Source organism: Kryptolebias marmoratus, linkage group LG10 (genome assembly GCF_001649575.2).
Source record: "Kryptolebias marmoratus isolate JLee-2015 linkage group LG10, ASM164957v2, whole genome shotgun sequence".
NCBI lineage: Eukaryota > Metazoa > Chordata > Actinopteri > Cyprinodontiformes > Rivulidae > Kryptolebias > Kryptolebias marmoratus.
In genome coordinates, this window is record NC_051439.1 from 20,384,230 (window position 1) to 20,402,405 (window position 18,176).

Here is an 18,176-nt window from a genome sequence, read left to right on the forward strand (position 1 = left end):
TTGTGTTGGTCTGAGATCTTTTATCACTAACAGGTCATGTGAAACGTGTTGTTTAAACAGACCAGGGCAAGCATAACTGAGTTGAGTAATCCGATGGAAAAGTAAGGCTGTGCACAGATCAGTAAAGTTGCATTAGTTTAAACAGCTGAAGGCTTTTAGTTAAACCAGAGCTTTTATAAAAGAAGGTGTTTTTATTTGGCGTGTCTTCCGCAGTTAACTTATTTCTCTCGTTGTATTTTATGTTTATCTGAACCACAGACAGATGCTGTACGAATCACTTTACCTGAGTGAAACTGTTTCTCAAGAAGTGGAAAATTCAGAATAATGTTGCTCCCTGAGCCAAAAAACACATTTGTTTATATAGCAACACACAAAAGCTCTTTTTTTTTTTTTTTACTGTTTCTATGCTGATCTTTTATTATTGCCAAGAAGCATATCTGTCATTTATCTCTATCATTCATCCCATGTCATTTAGGGACTTTAAAGGATTAGAGTCAGTAATGTGATAAGTGGAGGACTTCTTGAGAAACTGACTTGTGTAGCTCTTTTTTAACCTTTTTTTTTCTATGTGTGAATTAATAAAAAAAGGTGGGTTTCATTTATACATGAACTCCCCCCTCGACTACATCCACATCCAAACTGCAGATGTTAACTTTTATCGTTTGCAGTGCAGTGAATCCAGCATTCTGACTGTTATGGATTCTTAATAAATCAGTTTTTTTTTTTAACTGACATAAAGTGTTTAACAGAAAAATAAAGACTAATATAATTAGTTCCTACATCCAAGCTGCAAAGTCCCTTCATAACTCGTTCAGTTGACTTATTTTTGACATTATGAGAAATATTCTGTATTTCTCATTTAGTTCCATACCTCTTCTATGTTTGCACTGTAATTGTTACACGGCTTATATTTATTTATTTATTTTTTGTGTTGTTTTTGCACAATGAAGGGAAACTGAGCTTTTTCCTGACTCGGTTCTAAAAGTCCACCCTGAAGCTAGTTCACTACGTTTGCTTGTTTTACTTAGTGCTTCTTGTCATTTCAGTGTGGTATTTCTTGAGAAGTGTTATTTCATATCAAGACATTGTTTTGGAAAATACCCAAGAAGCAAACCTGTTGCTGTGTTGCATGTTTTTACTTGCCTGGTTTGACATGGGACTTTGCAAACCTACAATTTTACTCATGAGAAAAACAACAGTGAAGCTGAATAGAAAGTAAGGGTCTAAGGAAGCTTTTCTGTTTGAAATCTGCATGTGTGGGTTTTAGAGATATGAGATCTTTTTACTATAAGCCTGCAGAAACTGTGAATGGACTTCATTCAGATAGTCCTTTTTCTGCAATGGCAACCACGAAAAGCAGTTTTACATCAGCTATTTTAACATTTGCTGCAACGTTTCTTTATCCGTTAGTGTTGGATGTAACTCACAGGGGACCCTGTAGCGTTGTGAACAAATCAGACAACAACTGTCAATATAGCTGATTTTAAAAAATAAATATTTCCTGCTGCTTTAGTCTTTGCTGCAGCTTTTCAAAAAGCAAACCGTGATACAAGTGGTTGCATTCCGGCAGCTAAATGTTGGATCTATGCAATAAAAAATCTTTATACAGAAATAAAAGACAACACTGTGTTGTGGGGAATTAGCATTGGCTCAAGTCTATGCATTGGTCTTTGGGAACGCAGCTTAGTTGAGCCTCTGAAACTTACTCAAAAAATGACAACAGTACTCAAATTTTTAGGGGGTTTTACTACAAAATAGAGCATATTTACAAATACTTGCAGATCAAGAAATGAATTGAGCATAATGATTCCACTAGTTGTATGGTAAAATGGGTGATTGAAATGATGAGTCACGTTCTGTTGCTTAGATCACTGTGGATGAGGAGGAATTTAACTTTTAATATGATTTCCTATTTAAATAAAATCAGAATAAAAGGTCTACTCAACACGGTGAAGAAGAATAAAAGTACTGTTGAGTAATTAGTTCAACTGTTTAAAAAAAGAGTGCAAAATTGCAGAAAATGTAACATAATGGTTTATAAAATTACATTTTGCATCAACTGCTATTAAGCTTTAAAGATTGGAGCTGTTTTAGGACGCTCAGAAACAATTTCTTTAAACTGAGGTTGTTCGAACAGGTAAGATGTTAATTGTTCATACCCATTCCCCTGAACCTCACTTCAAAAGAGCTGAACTATATCTTTTTAAAGTCATACTGTGACTGCCTCCTAACAAAAAATATTTTCAGTTAAATTCCCACTAACGCAATCAGGTTATTCAAAAATAAGAGTTATTACACAAATACATAAGTGTTATTTATATAATTTAATTTATATATATTTTTCTGTATTCTGCACCAAAAATCTCAGCCTGTGTTGTGTACTGTGGGTGTGTTGCTATATATATTAAATGTAAAGATATTTATAATTGTCAGTTTTATCTGTTAATAACTGTCACCATGTTTATAAATCAAAAACGGAAACTTCGAAGTTTATTTGATAAGATCTCAGCTCGGGGGCATTTAACTTTATGTTTGTAGTTACATAAGTTGAGTTTCCTCACATGTTGGCAACAAAGTTGAGCTCTGAATTGGATCCAGCAAAACACCAAAACCAAACCTGCTCGCACAAGCCTGAAGAGCTATTGGGGCAGTTGCAGTTTTTGCAAAGATTTAGCACAAACATGTCTAATCATCCACGGGCTTTGCTTTAGGACCTGGATCGGTTTATGGGAATTTCTACATGAACCTGTTGAAGTTGAAGTTGCCGTGCAACACTGACTGTATAATTATTCGCGTTACAGAATATGCTTGCACAGTTTTCTTTGGAGTGCTTAACTCTTTGTGAGTTGACTGGGTGGAGGGTGGTATGACTCCATTTCCTGTGATTGTTTTATATTTTTTGGGGGCACTTCCTGCATTCAAACAAAAACAAGAACATGGAGGATTCTGAGTCTTGCTCTCCAGAACAATATGTTTAGCCTTGGACACGTGAGAAAGAATATGAGGAGATGAGGCCGAGTCAGTTCAGTTTATTGGTGTTCATTTAAAACAGAAATCTGAGAATTACAGGTTGATACAAATGGAAAACGAGTCTCAGGTTACAAATAAATACACTCGGATAATGTCTCCATCTGTCTGTCCATCCATCCTTCCATTGATTATTCCATTTATTTGTTGATTCATTTATCAATCCTCCTGACCATCCGACCATTCGTTTGTTCATCTATTCCAGATGTGTCAAACTCCGTTCCTCGGGGGCCACTCTCCTACCTGTTTTAGAAGTGTTGCGGCTTTAAAACACCTGGTTTAAATGAATGACTTGTGGACATGCTTGTGGAGACTTGATGATTTGATGAGGAGGTAATTAAACCGTTTGAATCAGGTGTTTCGGAGCATCAAAACTTAATCATCATCTCCAATCATGCTTTAAAGTATGAGACGTTAGAAGATTCGGACTGCCATGAGCAGAAATAATAAAAATGACAATAGATAAAACAAAACAACAAACTAAGGTGAGACCTCTGATTACAGTAGTCTCTTAGTTGGAGGCACAAAATGATTAAATATTACATGCAGATAGAAAGAACTGTGAGGTAAGAAAATATTCAATATCAGAGTTTTTAGTTTCATAGAATCAGATCAGCTGATTTCCTGTAATACCACGGTGGCAGCAGCTTATGTTTGTCCATCCACAGGGTTGTTAATGTCACCGTGTTCATAAGTCTTTGACCTTTGTGTGTTCCTGTGTTGTGAGGCGCCACAGTTACAGCAGTTTGTTTTAAGGGCTGGAGTCTTTGGGGGCCGGAGACATCTGGAGAAGCAGACAAAACACTGAGCAGCCTTTCATTGTTATCTGTTCAAAACGGAACCAGTCCACAGGGGAGAAAAAAAAAAAGTGTTTCTAAACATGATTTCCGTCTTTAGTTTGAGCCCCAAACAGGATACTAGAGCATGAATGTTCACCACTTCTTCTTTGGCTACGAATGGATGACCATCAACGTAAAACTTTGAATATAGACTGATTTGTTAGTTTCTTTGGCAAATATGTTGTTGATCTTGCTCCTACAGCTCATCTACAACTTTCAGAGCTCACTGGGAGCTGAACATGAGACGTTGTGCACTTCAGACGCCTGCATCACCCTGCACAACAAGGAGCTGAGCTTTGACGAGGCCCAGAGGGACTGCGTCGACAATGGAGGCAACCTGATTACCCTTAGAGACAAAAATGAAGAGTCTAAGCTTCTCGAGCTGATCAAAACGCATCACAGCAAAAGGTTAAAAATTTGGATTGGACTAAAACGGAACAAGAAGGACTGCATGATAGCCGTGACGCCACTCAAAGGGTTTCAATGGATCTCTGGGGAGGAAGATTCCCAGTACTCTAACTGGAAAAAGGACCCTGCCTCCACATGCTTGGAGAGATGTGTAAAGGTTAATTACACATCTTCAGACCCGGATCAGCTGAAATGGACTGATGCAGCGTGCAAACACCCAGCCTTTTATGCATGCAAGTTTTCTTTTAAGGGGATGTGTAAACCTTTGTCTCTGCAAGGGACGGAAAACGTTGTCTACACAGTTCCTTTCTCCAAAAAGCCTCTGAAAAGTAAGATTAAATTACTTCCAGTCGGAACATTTGCAGTTATTTATTGTGATAAACAGGAGTCGGGCTACTCTGTGTGCAACAATATAAACAATACCTACAGCTGGAGTAATCCTGGCCCGTTCTGCCAACTAGAAAAGCAAAACTGTGGGATCAACAATGGTGGATGTGAACACTTGTGCCGTCAGGATGGGGATGTTGTCCGTTGCTTTTGTAAAGAAGGTTACGAGCTGAAGAAGGATGGGTTTTCCTGCAGGGCGACGGATCTCTGTGGTCCGGACTCCTGTGAGCATCTGTGTGTGACGGGGGAGTCTGGGATAAACTGCAGATGTCTAAAAGGGTTCGGGCTGAGTGAAAACCAGCGCAACTGCTCCGACATCGACGAGTGCCAATCAGAGGTCTGTCAGGATCGCGTGTGTGTGAACACAGTGGGCAGCTTCTTGTGTGTGTGTAAAGAAGGCTATGATATGATAGATGGTGAATGTAGAGATGCTGATGAGTGTGCACGGTCAGGATGTGAGTACAGCTGCTTGAACAACAACGGATCCCTTTCTTGTTACTGCAGTGAGGGATTTATTTTATCCCAGGATGGCCACTCATGTGTAGATGTTAATGAATGTGTCAGTAGTCCCTGTTTGAGTGAGTTGACGTGCATTAATACTGTGGGAAGCTTCAAATGCACCCATCAGCAGAAGACCGATGGGTCAACTGAGACCTCACTTGTGTCCATCACACCTGCTGCTCCATCAGATGAAGAAACACAAGACAACTTCCCAGAGTCTTTAACCAGAACCACAGTGGAGCTCCAGCATCAGTCCCCTCACACTGACACCCCAGAGCCTTACCTCCATAACATCACGAACCAAGATCACAGCAACCGGTCCTTGGCAACAAATCAGACCCTGTCCAGAAACTCCAGGGTGATCATCTGCGTCCTTGGATCAGTCATTCCTCTGCTCCTGTTGGTCACTTTGACTCTGTTCATTATCATTTTTCGATGCAGTCGCACCAAAAAGGAGGTGAAGAAGAAGAAGAGCACCGCGGATGGATACTGCTGGGTGTCATCTGGTTTGGACCCACGTCTCGAGAAACTGTACGAGTCCATCCTGACCGATGACTTATGACCTGATAGTGAAAACAAAGACTGTCTATGTGGACTTCTGTTTATGTAATTTATGTTTTTGTAAGTATTTACATATCATATATATGTATATATGTTTTGGAGCCTTTTAAGAAGTTCAGTAAACATCTAAAGGAAAACGTGTGGCTGTTTTGATAGTATAGGTGCTGAAAGCATAAAAAATGGCTTCCTTTTATTGTATGAAGTGTTCTGGGTGTGGAGGTGTTATTGTCTAGACCGGGTGGTGCCTGTTTGTTTTGGGTTTTTTTTACGACCAGTTAACAATGGAACAAAATGCACACATGCAATAAATTTTATCCAGGTAGTGGTGTTAAAACACATCATTTTTAAACCTAAATCTTGTGCTTTTTTTTTTGGTTTCTTGCTGGTAAATGTTTGATCCTGCCAATACCTCCAAAAACATGTTAGGTTTCAAAATAGGCTGGCTGTAGTCTGTGCATGTAAACAATAATGGCTGGTAGGTCTTAATGTTTAATCTGTATTTGTTTCTGTAGGTAAACAAACGCACATGGTTGTTTGCATTTGGTCACAAATTTTGCTGACAAACTTTTAACACATTAACCACCAATATGACAAAATATTGTGCAGATTTTTCCCCCTTTCTGATTTATTTATTTCTTTTATGTTCGGTCTTCATGATTTTGCAATGAGTACCTTTTTAATTAACAGCATTAAGACGCTTTAACGTAAACTAAACTGTGCAGAAGTTGTAAGACTTCTTCTCATTTATTTATATTTAGATTCCAAGTAGCCAGTTCTTATTATCAAGCATCCAAAGGAAAGCTGAAAGATCTTCAGAAAACCTGGACTGTAAAAGATTAAAAGACAGTCTAGCTGCTTGGAATCAAAAAATAAAAATGTTAAGGGCTGGATCAGGACTTTTGCACAGTTCTGTAAGGGGTACTGTCTTTCTGAGGAAGCACAGAGTCTAAGATATACTAAATTGTTGTTTGAAAAAGCATTGTGTGTTTTACAGATTTGTCTGGTATAGAAAGGATTTATGTAATTTTATTGCAGAAATAAAAGTACAGATGTAAGTAATTGTGTATCAAATCAGTCGTGTGACATTAAACTCTAAATAAACTTGTTTTGCAAAACTAACATTTATTATTTGGTGACATCTAGTGGCATAAGTCATCTGATGATGATCTTTTCATAGATCTGTCTACAGATTGCCCCTCCCCAAGCTAGATGGCAGCTATTTTTAGGGACTAAATTGTATAAAAGAGGTTGTTGGAAACAGTGCAAGTTCAATATCAACAATATATCAATATAAATAAAAAAACATCAACTGATGGTGTGATCTGACACTGATGGACTTCAGTTCTGGGCTCTTTGGTTGCCATTCATGTTATACATCTCTTCGGTTTGTCTTCAGTTGTCCTCTCGTGGACACGGCCAGGGAGGTTGTCTCCAGTCCTGTGGACCTTAAACCTCTAAATAATCTGCAGCTGTAGTGACAGGAACCTCCAGCTGCTTGGAGACGGTCCTTATAGTCTTTACCTTTTAACCTGCTGCTCAGTCATTTTCTTTCTACTCAGTCCTCAGCTTCCTCTGCTCCATGTTCAGTGTGGCACACACCGTGATACCAAACAGCCCTGTGACTACTTTCCACACTTCAAATAGGCAGACTGACTGATCACAGGACTGAAGATGTCTGTGATGATCTGTTGAAGCTAAATTTAAAAGCAATGACTGATATTCATTAGTTGTTGTTTTTTTGTTTTTTTGTCCAGTGACTTTTGTGGGCTTCTTTTGCTTTAATGAAAGAGAACAAACAAATATGTTTGTCTCTGTTTAGAGCCACTTTTTTATGGCACATTAAGGACTTCTGTGAATGTTTTACATTACAGATGTTTGTTTTTTATCTTTGTGGGGCGCTGCTTGGAAAAGTACAGCAGCCTTCATCTGGTTTCCTTCCTGGTTCTGGAGGACCCATGGGGGATCGTGTTTCCGGAGGTAAATGCCACAGATTATGAACTGTTCATAACTCAGCTCTGTCAGACTGCAGCAGGCTGTTCTTTCAGCCTTCCAGGAAAATAAATATGTACGTTCTGGTTCTAATACTGGTTTTGCTGTTTTTCGAGCCTGGATTTGGTTTGAAACGAACCAGTTCTTGTTTGCCTGTGTGTTCTGGAGAAGACTGTATCACGGTGAACCAGAAGAGAGTGGATTTTCAGTCAGCAGAGGAAGCGTGTCGCAGCAGGAACGGGGAGCTTCTGACACTTCAGTCTGAGACTCATCAGCGAATCTTTGATGACTTGAGCAAAAAACTGTCTGGCAGCTTCTGGATCGGACTCCGTTTACCAGCTGGGTCCTGCAGCGACCTCTCAGCTCCGCTCAGAGGCTACGAGTGGACTTCTGGAAACAGGACTTTTACTCCATCACATGTTAGATGGACAGACAACCTTAAACTCTGCTTCCCTTGCTGCGTTTCACTTTCAAACAACCAAGAATGGAAAGAGAGTTTGTGTTCAGACAAAACTAATGGATTCCTGTGCAGAACCAAACAGCAGCATGCATGCCAGGAAAAAGAGAGGATATTTAAAAAAACTGATGGCTGTAAAAGTGGCCCCTGCGAACATCAGTGCTCCAGCGTAAAGGAAGGATATAAATGTTCTTGTTTCTCAGGATATAAACCCGACAGAGAGGACCCGAGGAGGTGCAGATTGTTCTGTGGACAGGAGACATGTCCTGCAGTTTGTGAGAGTCGAGATCAGTGCTCCTGTCCAGATGGATTCGTACTCGGTGAACAAACCTGCGAGGACATAGATGAATGTGACATGGATCAGTGCGAGCACAGCTGTTTAAACAGTTTTGGGGGTTTTATGTGTTTCTGTCTTGACGGGTTCGTACTCGTGGATCACGTGAAGTGCGTCCCAGCTGCAGCAGCCGAAGGTTTTTTCATCACAACTCCTGCAGTCGAGTTTGTCAAAAACGGCACGCTGAGGCGCTCCGCGGGTACTGAATGGGTTTTTCTCTGGATCTGGGTCGTGGTCGCAGTGACCCTGGTTCTGTCAGTGTTTCTGATCAGGTTTCAGGTTGTTAAACGTCAGAAACGCAGAGAACAAACCCAACAAGCAGCTGCTGCTCCGGTAGATAATGTTGAGTTTTAGAATTAAGGAGCAGAGACACAAAACTGACTTTGGTGGACTCTGAGCACCTGAATGATGAATTTAAACATTTTAATGTTTTTTATTAATCTCCAAGCCAAATTAAAACAGTAAGACAAAAGAGAAATCCAAACACCAACCTGGATAAGGAAGCTGAATGTAAAACAGGAAAATGTTTTATGGATGGCAATTTTTAAAGCAGTTTTACAATTAAAATTTTTTTTTTTAAATATTTTATAAAAGGTCATTTTAAAGCAAGAAACTTCATGTAGAAAGAGCGCCCTCCAGTGTCTAGTTTCTTTCAAACAGCAGGAAATTAACAAACTCCACCCCAGTTTCCTAAAGTCAAAAACTTAAATATTTAACATTTTTGAGCTCATCTGGAAAAATCAAGTCGCATTTATTTATAAAGATAATTAAAACTGTAAGCACTTGGAGAGCTGAAACCTTCGTGAAGGCCGAAGTGTGATTAAAAAATACTGCGATCTGGATTAGCCCTTATTTTTGTAACAACCCCAACATTTCCTGAACATTTCATCCAAATCTGTTGGTTAGTTTTTAGCTGATCTTTGCTGACAGACAGAGTTGGTTTGTTTGTCTGTTAGTGTTTATTTTAAACACTGGATTTGTAAAATATTCTGAAAACCTTGAGCTCCATAACGTTAACAAATAAAAAGTGATATTCCTTAAAGCAATGCTTGTCATCTGCTGCCTTTCACGATGACTCTCAGCTACTACCACACCAGATTGGAGCTCAGTGTCTGTACAGTTTACTGAGTTAGAGCCATTTTAGTGTTTTCTGAGGTCAGTTGGCTGAGGCGGCCATTTTGAATTGACTCCAAGAGTTAATCAGTTGTAGTTGAACGCCCAGCCTGTCCACTGGGTTGTGAGATATTTTGCTAACAGACAGGAAATTAAATAATTACCTGCCTTTCATGGTTGCGAGTGAGAGGAATTTGTAATTATTTCTTAATGTTTTCAAATGAATAAGATATGTTTGTACACTTTGTTTTGATTTACCACTGAACTGCATTTTACTCGCATTTTTACTTTTTTTTTTTTTCTCTTTTGCTTGATTGCACCAAAGGTTCCAGTTTATTATGTATTATGATTAGATGGAGTGATTATTCTGTCTAAAATTTAACACATCTTTTCATATTTAAGTTAAATTGTGGGTCTGATGACAGAAAATCCCTCCATCCACAAACTTTACTTTGCGTTGCACAAAATATTTTATTACGACCATTAATTTTATAAAGAGAAGTCAAATAAAAATGAGATGAAGACTAATTGGAAAAGAAAAAAAAGGGAAATAAGATTTTTTGACACTAAAGACTTTTAGAAGTGAACAGAGAGATTCATCCAAGAACTTGATTGTTGAAGATTAATAATCCTCTTGATTCCTAATGTCTGTTAAAGAAACATTTAATCTTTATATTCTGTCTCTATTAGATTATTTAGAGATATTTGGTAAATAATCTGGATTTCTTGTATAAACACTGTCCTGTAAACCTTCACATTGTCATCAGTTTTATATGATTGTTTGTGTAGAAAGTGCTCCAGGACACATTGCACGCGCTACAGCTATCTGCTGCCGCCACTATTTGTGCTTCTAACCGTGTAAGAAGAAACCGTTAGTGGTGTAGAAGTTTGTGATAAATATGTTTGCTCTGTGGTTTCCCTTTTAGACTTCCTTTATGAGCTGCAGAATTTTAGTTTCAAGCTGCTGTCTGACCTTTGTTCGTTCTTTAAAAAAAACAAAACAAACAAACCTGTGTGTAACTCTGGAGGGGGACAAACAGCGAAGCAGTGTTTCAGTCTTGATAAGACTGGGTTGGACCAAACCTGACCTGGACAGTTCTGGCTGAGGCTGACACAACCTCACCCCTGCCAGTCTGTGGAGTTTATCCCTGAACTCTGAGCAGAAAAACTGTAACTGGGGCATGCTTTGTGCACGTTTCGTTTGTGCATTAAATGCTCTCGTGCAATTAATTACAATATAAATCATGTTATAAGGATTTTGTCATTTTTCATACATGTCATTGTTACATAAAGTTATAGAAATATGTGACTTTTTTTAGAACCAGGGTGTGGAAACTTGATTAAATAAATACGTTTTAGTTTATTGTAGCCCTGAGTATAGACTGACAGGTGTAGCAGCCTTAACATTTATGTAAAAATATTCCCGTACAGCAGCTCTTCCTTTATCTCAGAGCTGACAGCAAACGAAACTAAATTAACAAAAGTATCTGATTAATATTATATCCTGTTAGTGGTAAGCATAACCTAAATATCCTGTAAGTCTAAGCTGCGGGTGAAAAAAGCTCTAGTGTTTGACGCCCTCTGATGTAACACGGAAGTGGGCAGCGTCTGTTCGTTTCAGCCAATCAGAGAGTAGGCGGTATTCCTTAGCGGGACGTGATTGGCTGAAAGTTTGTCCCTGCGCTGTTTGTATAAATAATAACAAGTAAAATCAGGTTAGCATGTGGAGGCAGTTCCTGCACGAGAGTAAACCCGTCTTTTCGCGCACATATAAAGCAGCAGTTTACCCGAACGCCTCATTCCTTTGCCGTGTAAGCCCAACAGGAGCCCCTCTGACCCGGTACCAGCATGTCGGTGGACAGCGTGTTCCGAACCCGGTCTCTCGGCGTGGCTGCCGAGGGTCTTCCGGACCAGTACGCCGACGGGAAAGCAGCCAAGGTGTGGGAGCTGTACATCGGGGACATCCAGAGCCGGACCCAGGAGTACAAAAGCTGGCTGGTGGCTCTGCTGAAACAACACGGGGTTCGGAAGGTTCTGGACGTTGCCTGCGGAACCGGGTAATAATAATCTGACTGAAGTGACTCCGTTTGAATCAATGGCACTAATCGCACCCATCAGCGTCAGAACAATTTAATATTAGATCCTACTTTTTTGTTGCTGTCTCCTCCCTGGCTCAGGTATAAAAACCTGTTGATTTAATCCTCCAGGCGTGTTCGGGTTTCACAATCCGGTTCTGGCAGAATCTCTTAAAAAAACTAAACTGAAATGTTTCATCTGTTTGTCTGTTTTAAGCCTAAAGGCAAACAGACACATCTGCTTATAAATAGCAAAAATAAATGTAGTCAATTACAGATGATTAATGTTTTTGGGTTACATTTAATGTTTGTTTTTCATAAAATTTTAACTTGCTGACCTTTTAAACCCAGAACAAAATCCGGATTAGGCCGGAGAATGAAAGTGCAGAGCTGGCAGTGTGGGACCCTGAACCCAGCTCAGACCTGAGACTGAAGGTCCTGAACCCAGCTCAGACCTGAGCCAAGCTCAGACTTGAGACTGAAGGTCCTGAACCCAGCTCAGACCTGAGCCTGAAGGTCCCAATTAACCCAGCCCAGACCTGTGACTGAAGTTCCTGAACCCAGCCCAGACCTGAATGTGAACCCCCACCTCCCAGTCATGATATCATGTCACAGATCTGAGTTTCTGCGTTTATAAACCCTGTTCAGACGAACCAGACCGGATCCTGTGAGCTCTGGAGTTGAGGAGCAGGTGTTGGGTAGTTGCTGGGAGTTTAGACCGGTTTTCCTGCGGTCCGTTTATCTGTTCTGATAGTTTATCTGAGCTGTGGAACAACACCAAGGCCACAAGCTGGAAACCAGACTCAGACCCTCCCTCGGTGCATCTGAGCTTCTGCTGCAGGTTTTACATTCACTAAAATAAAAGCTCTCCTTCAAAATAAACTGCTTTTCTCACACTGGACATCAAAGTAAACCAGAACATTATTTGACCTTGTTCCATATTATTTTTTAAATTTTTGAACACAGCACGATGGAGCGAGGTAAACACGCTCACCGTGGAGTAAAGTTACGAGTGGCGTCACTATTTATGGCGTTCTGAATGATCCGCAGCGCTCGGCTTTCCAGCTATTCTTTCATCAGTTAGAGGGAACCAAAGTACGTCCTGTGATTTAAAGCTGGAAGCTAAAATCAGCACAACTCGCATTAAAGCTGGTCCTCAGGGGGGTTGTTTGTTAACCTGAACTTGAGCTGACCAAATAACCACCTTCGTGTTCCTAGATTCAACATTTTTGTGTTTTTGCTGCATATTTTCTGTTATCCTGCAGCCGACCAGCTGTGGTTAATGATTGTACCGGTCAAACGGGTCAAACTTGTGATGTTTTCCATCAAACCATATTATTCAAATGTGTTGTTTTGTTGCTAAAAGAAGAGCCACAGTTCTCAGCTGTCCAGGTCGAGTTACCGTAACAAGTTTTCTAAGAACCACGAGGCAGAAGTATCGGTCATCTATTTTTACCTGTAAAATATTAAAAGTGTGGATTTCTGTCTGCAAGGCTTTAAATACTGTGAATACATCACTCTGTGGAGACAAACTCATACTAGTTTGATATGAATCAATACCATTTAATTTATTCAGATAGCTGAAGGAAGACCAACTACAGTGTAAAGAAGCTTTTATTTAATTCAAACAGTGTCATCAGCTCTTTATTTATGCACTCAGACGTTGTGTTTGTTTGTTTCTGCAGAGTCGACTCCATCATGTTGGTTGAAGAAGGCTTTAATATGGTCAGTGTGGACGCCAGTGATAAGATGCTGAAATACGCCCTGAAGGCCAGATGGGACAGAAGAAAGGAAGCAGCTTTCGATCAGTGGGGTACGAACAGATTTCCATTTTAAAAATTACAAGTTAAAAGTCTAACGTTCTTTGAAGGGGTGCTGTTCATGGCAGTTTTAGACTAAAATCATTTTGAAACACGATCAAAAACTGAACATGATGCACAATCTGAGGCGTTGTCAGAGGGGTAGGCAATCCTGGTCCTCAGGGCCACCATCCTGCATGTTTTCCTTGTTTCCCTGCTCCAACACACCTGATTCAGAGGTTAAATCACCTCTTCATGTTCTGCAGAAGCCTGTTAATCACCCATTGATTCAAATCAGGTGTGTTGGAGCAGAGAACGATGTAAAACATTGCCTCCTCCTGTGTTATCATGAGATGTGTCGCACTCAGAGTGAGCTTTGTGAATGACTCTCAGCTACTACCACACCATATCTCAGCTCAGTATCTGTAAAATTGGTTGAGGCGGCCATCTTAATCTGGATTGACTTAAAAGGTAATCGGTTGTAGATGAGCATCCAGTAAATACTTTCTGAAATTTGTCAGTAGTACCTGAGATATTTTACTAACAGACATGCAGGTAAAACATTTACCTTCATTTGGCAACAAGCAACAAAACTGAGTATTTACCAAAGAGCTAAAAATAGTCTAACCATTGTCTAATCATAATTTGTGATGTTGTGGAGGATCCAAAATATCCACCAAACATTGAGAAGACACGCCGTCTTTAAATGATGTAGGTCCTTCAGGTAAACACTAGATCTTCCTAAAATTCATCAGACTGGTATAAAATCATTTCGGCTCCATGAATTTAACCCAATGTAAGCCGAAGAAGTCAGCAGGGAAGAATGTGGGTCGGACATGTGGACTGTCAGCATACAGGCCTGTAACATCCTGTCTTTATAAAATATAGTAATACTAGTGTAAAACTAAAACATGCTTGACAATTAAAAACAAAATAAAATGTTGAAGGATTCAGGAGCAGAAGCTTCAGGGAAATCAGGACTTTAATTCTGTATCTAAATCTGTCAAATGCTACAGTTAGATATATACTTATATTTTAATAAATAAGACTTTTTAATAGTTTGAACCTGTTAAAAATACCTGGATAATGATGAATTTAATTTTGCACAGTTTAAGGTGTAAAATGTGGCCTAAATGCAAACTTCAGAGCAGCGGCCGTGTATATTTCACAGCATTGCTACCGACTGTTTGTCACGCCTCTTCTACTTACAGATTTGGTGTGATTTTCTTGGGAAGCCTTATTCCCCGAGCCTCGACTCTAATCTGTAGTCATAGATCAGTGAGCAGACCTGCTGAGCTCGGTTACCGGCGCTAATTAACTGTTAGGCTCTTCGGCTCAGTGAATAATGACTCCCAATTTGCTTAAATTCCAGAATCTCACCCAACCCTGGAACTGAAATTCTCTCCAAATGTGGGATCATTTTATAACCATTACAAGTAAAGGAACAAGATAGTTTGTTTTTTTTAAATCTCACATTTATTATCTGCATGTCATGCTGCAATTAGTATACATAAACCTAAACTGCAGACCTATAGGTTAATATTTACAGTATTGTGTAATTAAAGCAATAATTTGAGCCATATCAGTGTGTAGTACATGTACATTGTAAGGTTACTTACCTATGGAAGGATATTCCAGATGTCGTTTAGCGTTTATTGGTTCAGTTTTAACACGCAGACGACTGATTCCTGTTTTTATAATGATGGCGATTGTTCACTGAGTCACATGATCGTGTGACGAGATCTGCTCCTTGGTGTTCACATTAAACTGTTTGTGATACCCGATTGCGTTTAAATGAAGAACCTCCTGTTCTCTCTGTCAGTGATCGAAGAGGCCAACTGGCTGACGTTACCTGAAGACGTTCAGAAACCAGGAGGCGGCTTCGACGCCGTCATCTGCCTCGGCAACTCATTCGCACATTTACCAGACTTTAAAGGTGCGTGAAGAATTAAAAAGAAAAAACATTTCCTGCAACTGACTGATTGATCTGTTGATTGTTTACAATCCTGCTGTGGCTCGTAGGAGACCAGAGTGACCAGAAGTTGGCTCTTCACAACATCGCCAGCATGGTGAGACCCGGTGGGATCCTCATCATCGACCACCGCAACTACGACTACATCCTGGAGACGGGGCGGGCGCCACAAGGCAAAAATATTTACTACAAGGTACTGCAGACCACCAGACACACAAGTTTTTACTTTTAAGGGCATGTAACATTATTATTTTTTTCAAATTTAGCACGTTCCTGAGAACTGTAAAACTCGTGTAGAACTAGAACGACCCGCGCTCTGCTGGTCCTCCTCAGGGTGAAACTGAATCCATCGCTCCAAACCGTTAACTGTCGGCATATATAGCTTCTGTTTAATATCTGCCTTTTAAAAATAATTTGTTTAGAAAACTTTATTTTTGTTCATACTATCAAGACTTGTAGGCCTACTGACACCAAAATGTGATGTTATATCATTTTTAAAAACATTTATCAAACAAAACCTTCAACATCTTTTGGCCATCTCTCGTCTCGTAAAACTCAAAACAACTATTTTGTTTCGGTTTATTAACGTTACTTATCTTAGTTCAGGCATTCTTTGTTTATGTTAACCAGTTTTAACACAAATTGGTTTATTTAAACTACTTTTAGTGTCCTATCTGTGCTGCTGCTCGTTATTTAAATGATAGTTTTTATGCATTTTCCCCAACATTGAATTAAATGAGAATACTTTAATATCTGCAGGCAGAATGACTTTAAGTTTTCTTGGAGGAGTTTATTTATTTCCCGTCTCAATCTGCTCCTTTAATGCAGACAGTATTGTTTAGGAGTGCTTGATCCTCGGCAGCAGCTGACTTTAAGGAGTAAATCTCTGCAGAGCTCACAGGATGTTGAGATTTTCTCTGAAAGTGGTGCAATAAAAACAACAAAATGAGCTTTTAAATGTTACTTTTTTGTTTAGATTATTTTGGTATAAATAACAGGATAATGTGTTAATTTGAGTAGATCAGAAGGTGCGCAGTTTAGATAAAAATCTGGGTTCATCCATATTGAAATGTGAAATCTGCTCAGGCACAAGAGCAGGTGCTTTGATTTAAATGATTTACTTTTAAAACAACTTCCATACTCTTTAATCCAGCGAGAGTCAGATCCATCCAGCTGGAGCCTGAATATGAAGTTTAAAGTAAACACTCGCATGTCTGAGAAAATCCACCCCTGATTCCTGTTTAATACCAGAGTCTGGTGGCTTCCTCCCAGAACCAGATCGACTTCCTGCTTTCATTCAGTCACGACTCATCGGTTAAAATGTGTTTGTGTTGCAGAGCGACCTGACTCAGGACATCACCACCTCGGTTCTGTGGGTCAACAGTAAGCCTCACATGATCACGCTGGACTACACCATCCAGGTGCCACAGGCCGTGCTGCAGAAACTCCCTGAAGTCAGGTAGGTCCACTTCACACAGATAACTGGGCAAATGTCACCTTTTATATGACAGTTTATTTGGAAACAGCTTTAACGGCTCAATAGTTAATGAACATTCTGTGGTAAAATATCCAACCATAAGACTAAACTTTTAAAACTATTAGAGGTGGGAGCTCACTGCGCTGTGACTACTTGTTGAACAGCACACCATGAAGTCTCCTGAATGTTTTTGCAGCATCGCTTGAATTACAAAGATTTGTGTGACAACTTTTCTCCTGAGGCAAATGTCCATCTGTTAAAAAACACACTGACACCGTGGTTCAACAGTGTAGTCCAGCAGATGAAATCATAGGTGTGGTCGACAAAATAATGTGCACAGCCAAAAATGGACCTTTACGAGTGGTGCCCCACAGATTAATGGTCACAAACACAGTTCCATGTGTTGTCTTCACCAAGTAGTCACAGCTCAGTGAGATGCCACCTTAAAAACATCAAAGTACCAGTTCAGCCATGTGTTGATAAAATATTAAGAACAAATAAAAAAAACTCTTCCCTGCCGTAAACTGTGCTTCAGTGGGTCTGCATGTTAAAATCTTATTTTTCACCTGAGCATATTAGAGAAACCTAGTTATTTTATGGCTGACTTGTCTTTCAGTAACTTTGGTTAATGTTTGTGGAAACTAAACACTTTTACTTGGTTCTGTTCTTTGCAGTAAATTTCGTCTGTCGTACTACCCCCACCGCCTGGAGAGCTTCACAGATCTGCTGAGGGAGGCCTTTGACGGCAAAATGGAGCACAGCGTCTTCGGTGATTTTAAGGCGTACACCTCGGGTCAGACCAAGGCCCCCTGTTACTTCATCCACATCTGTAAGAGAACAGGCTGAAAGAACTGGTATTATATAAATTACCCTGATGGTAAAACAGGCTGTGTCCGGGAAAAATCAAAGATATTTGAGCTACAACATTTCAAGAATACAGGTGCTGGTCATAAAATTAGAATATCATGAAAAAGTAGATTGATTTCAGTAATTCCATTTAAAAAGTGAAACTTGTATATTATATTCATACATTACATACAAACTCATATATTTCAAATGACAACAAATGAAAATCTCAAATTTATCATATCAGAAAATTAGAATATTACTGAAGACCAATAAAAACAAAGGATTTATAGAAATGTTGGCCAACTGAAAAGTATGAACATGAAAAGTATGAGCATGTACAGCACTCAGTATTTAGTTGGGCCTCCTTTGGCCTGTATTACTGCAGCAA

At 39.6% G+C, this 18,176-nt stretch overlaps 3 protein-coding genes across 3 annotated transcripts; all 3 read left to right on the forward strand.

Annotated features, from left to right (window-relative positions):
• The first annotated feature begins 3,803 nt into the window (after nucleotides 1-3,803).
• Nucleotides 3,804-6,838, forward strand: LOC108247002 (complement component C1q receptor). The gene has a single exon (XM_017434824.3). It carries the CDS (start codon nucleotides 4,045-4,047, stop codon nucleotides 5,722-5,724), a length of 1,680 nt encoding a protein of 559 aa, XP_017290313.1. The 5' UTR covers nucleotides 3,804-4,044; the 3' UTR covers nucleotides 5,725-6,838.
• A 636-nt stretch (nucleotides 6,839-7,474) lies between these two features.
• Nucleotides 7,475-10,980, forward strand: LOC112451326 (complement component C1q receptor). The gene has a single exon (XM_037977880.1). It carries the CDS (start codon nucleotides 7,787-7,789, stop codon nucleotides 8,855-8,857), a length of 1,071 nt encoding a protein of 356 aa, XP_037833808.1. The 5' UTR covers nucleotides 7,475-7,786; the 3' UTR covers nucleotides 8,858-10,980.
• Nucleotides 10,981-11,117: 137 nt separating this feature from the next.
• Nucleotides 11,118-17,894, forward strand: gnmt (glycine N-methyltransferase). Its single transcript, XM_017434819.3, has 6 exons — nucleotides 11,118-11,673; nucleotides 13,377-13,504; nucleotides 15,313-15,426; nucleotides 15,513-15,655; nucleotides 16,800-16,921; nucleotides 17,614-17,894. Exons 1-6 carry the CDS (start codon nucleotides 11,465-11,467, stop codon nucleotides 17,783-17,785), a joined length of 888 nt encoding a protein of 295 aa, XP_017290308.1. The 5' UTR covers nucleotides 11,118-11,464; the 3' UTR covers nucleotides 17,786-17,894.
• Nucleotides 17,895-18,176: the final 282 nt, after the last annotated feature.

Excerpts from the sequence above, each read along its gene's own strand:
- LOC108247002 (XM_017434824.3), top strand. The coding sequence starts at position 4,045 with ATGTTGTTGATCTTGCTCCTACAGCTCATCTACAACTTTCAGAGCTCA.
- LOC112451326 (XM_037977880.1), top strand. The coding sequence starts at position 7,787 with ATGTACGTTCTGGTTCTAATACTGGTTTTGCTGTTTTTCGAGCCTGGA.
- gnmt (XM_017434819.3), top strand. The coding sequence starts at position 11,465 with ATGTCGGTGGACAGCGTGTTCCGAACCCGGTCTCTCGGCGTGGCTGCC. Across the intron at positions 13,505-15,312 it reads AGCAGCTTTCGATCAGTGGG|TGATCGAAGAGGCCAACTGG; the intron begins GTACGAACAGAT and ends TCTCTCTGTCAG. Across the intron at positions 16,922-17,613 it reads CAGAAACTCCCTGAAGTCAG|TAAATTTCGTCTGTCGTACT; the intron begins GTAGGTCCACTT and ends TGTTCTTTGCAG.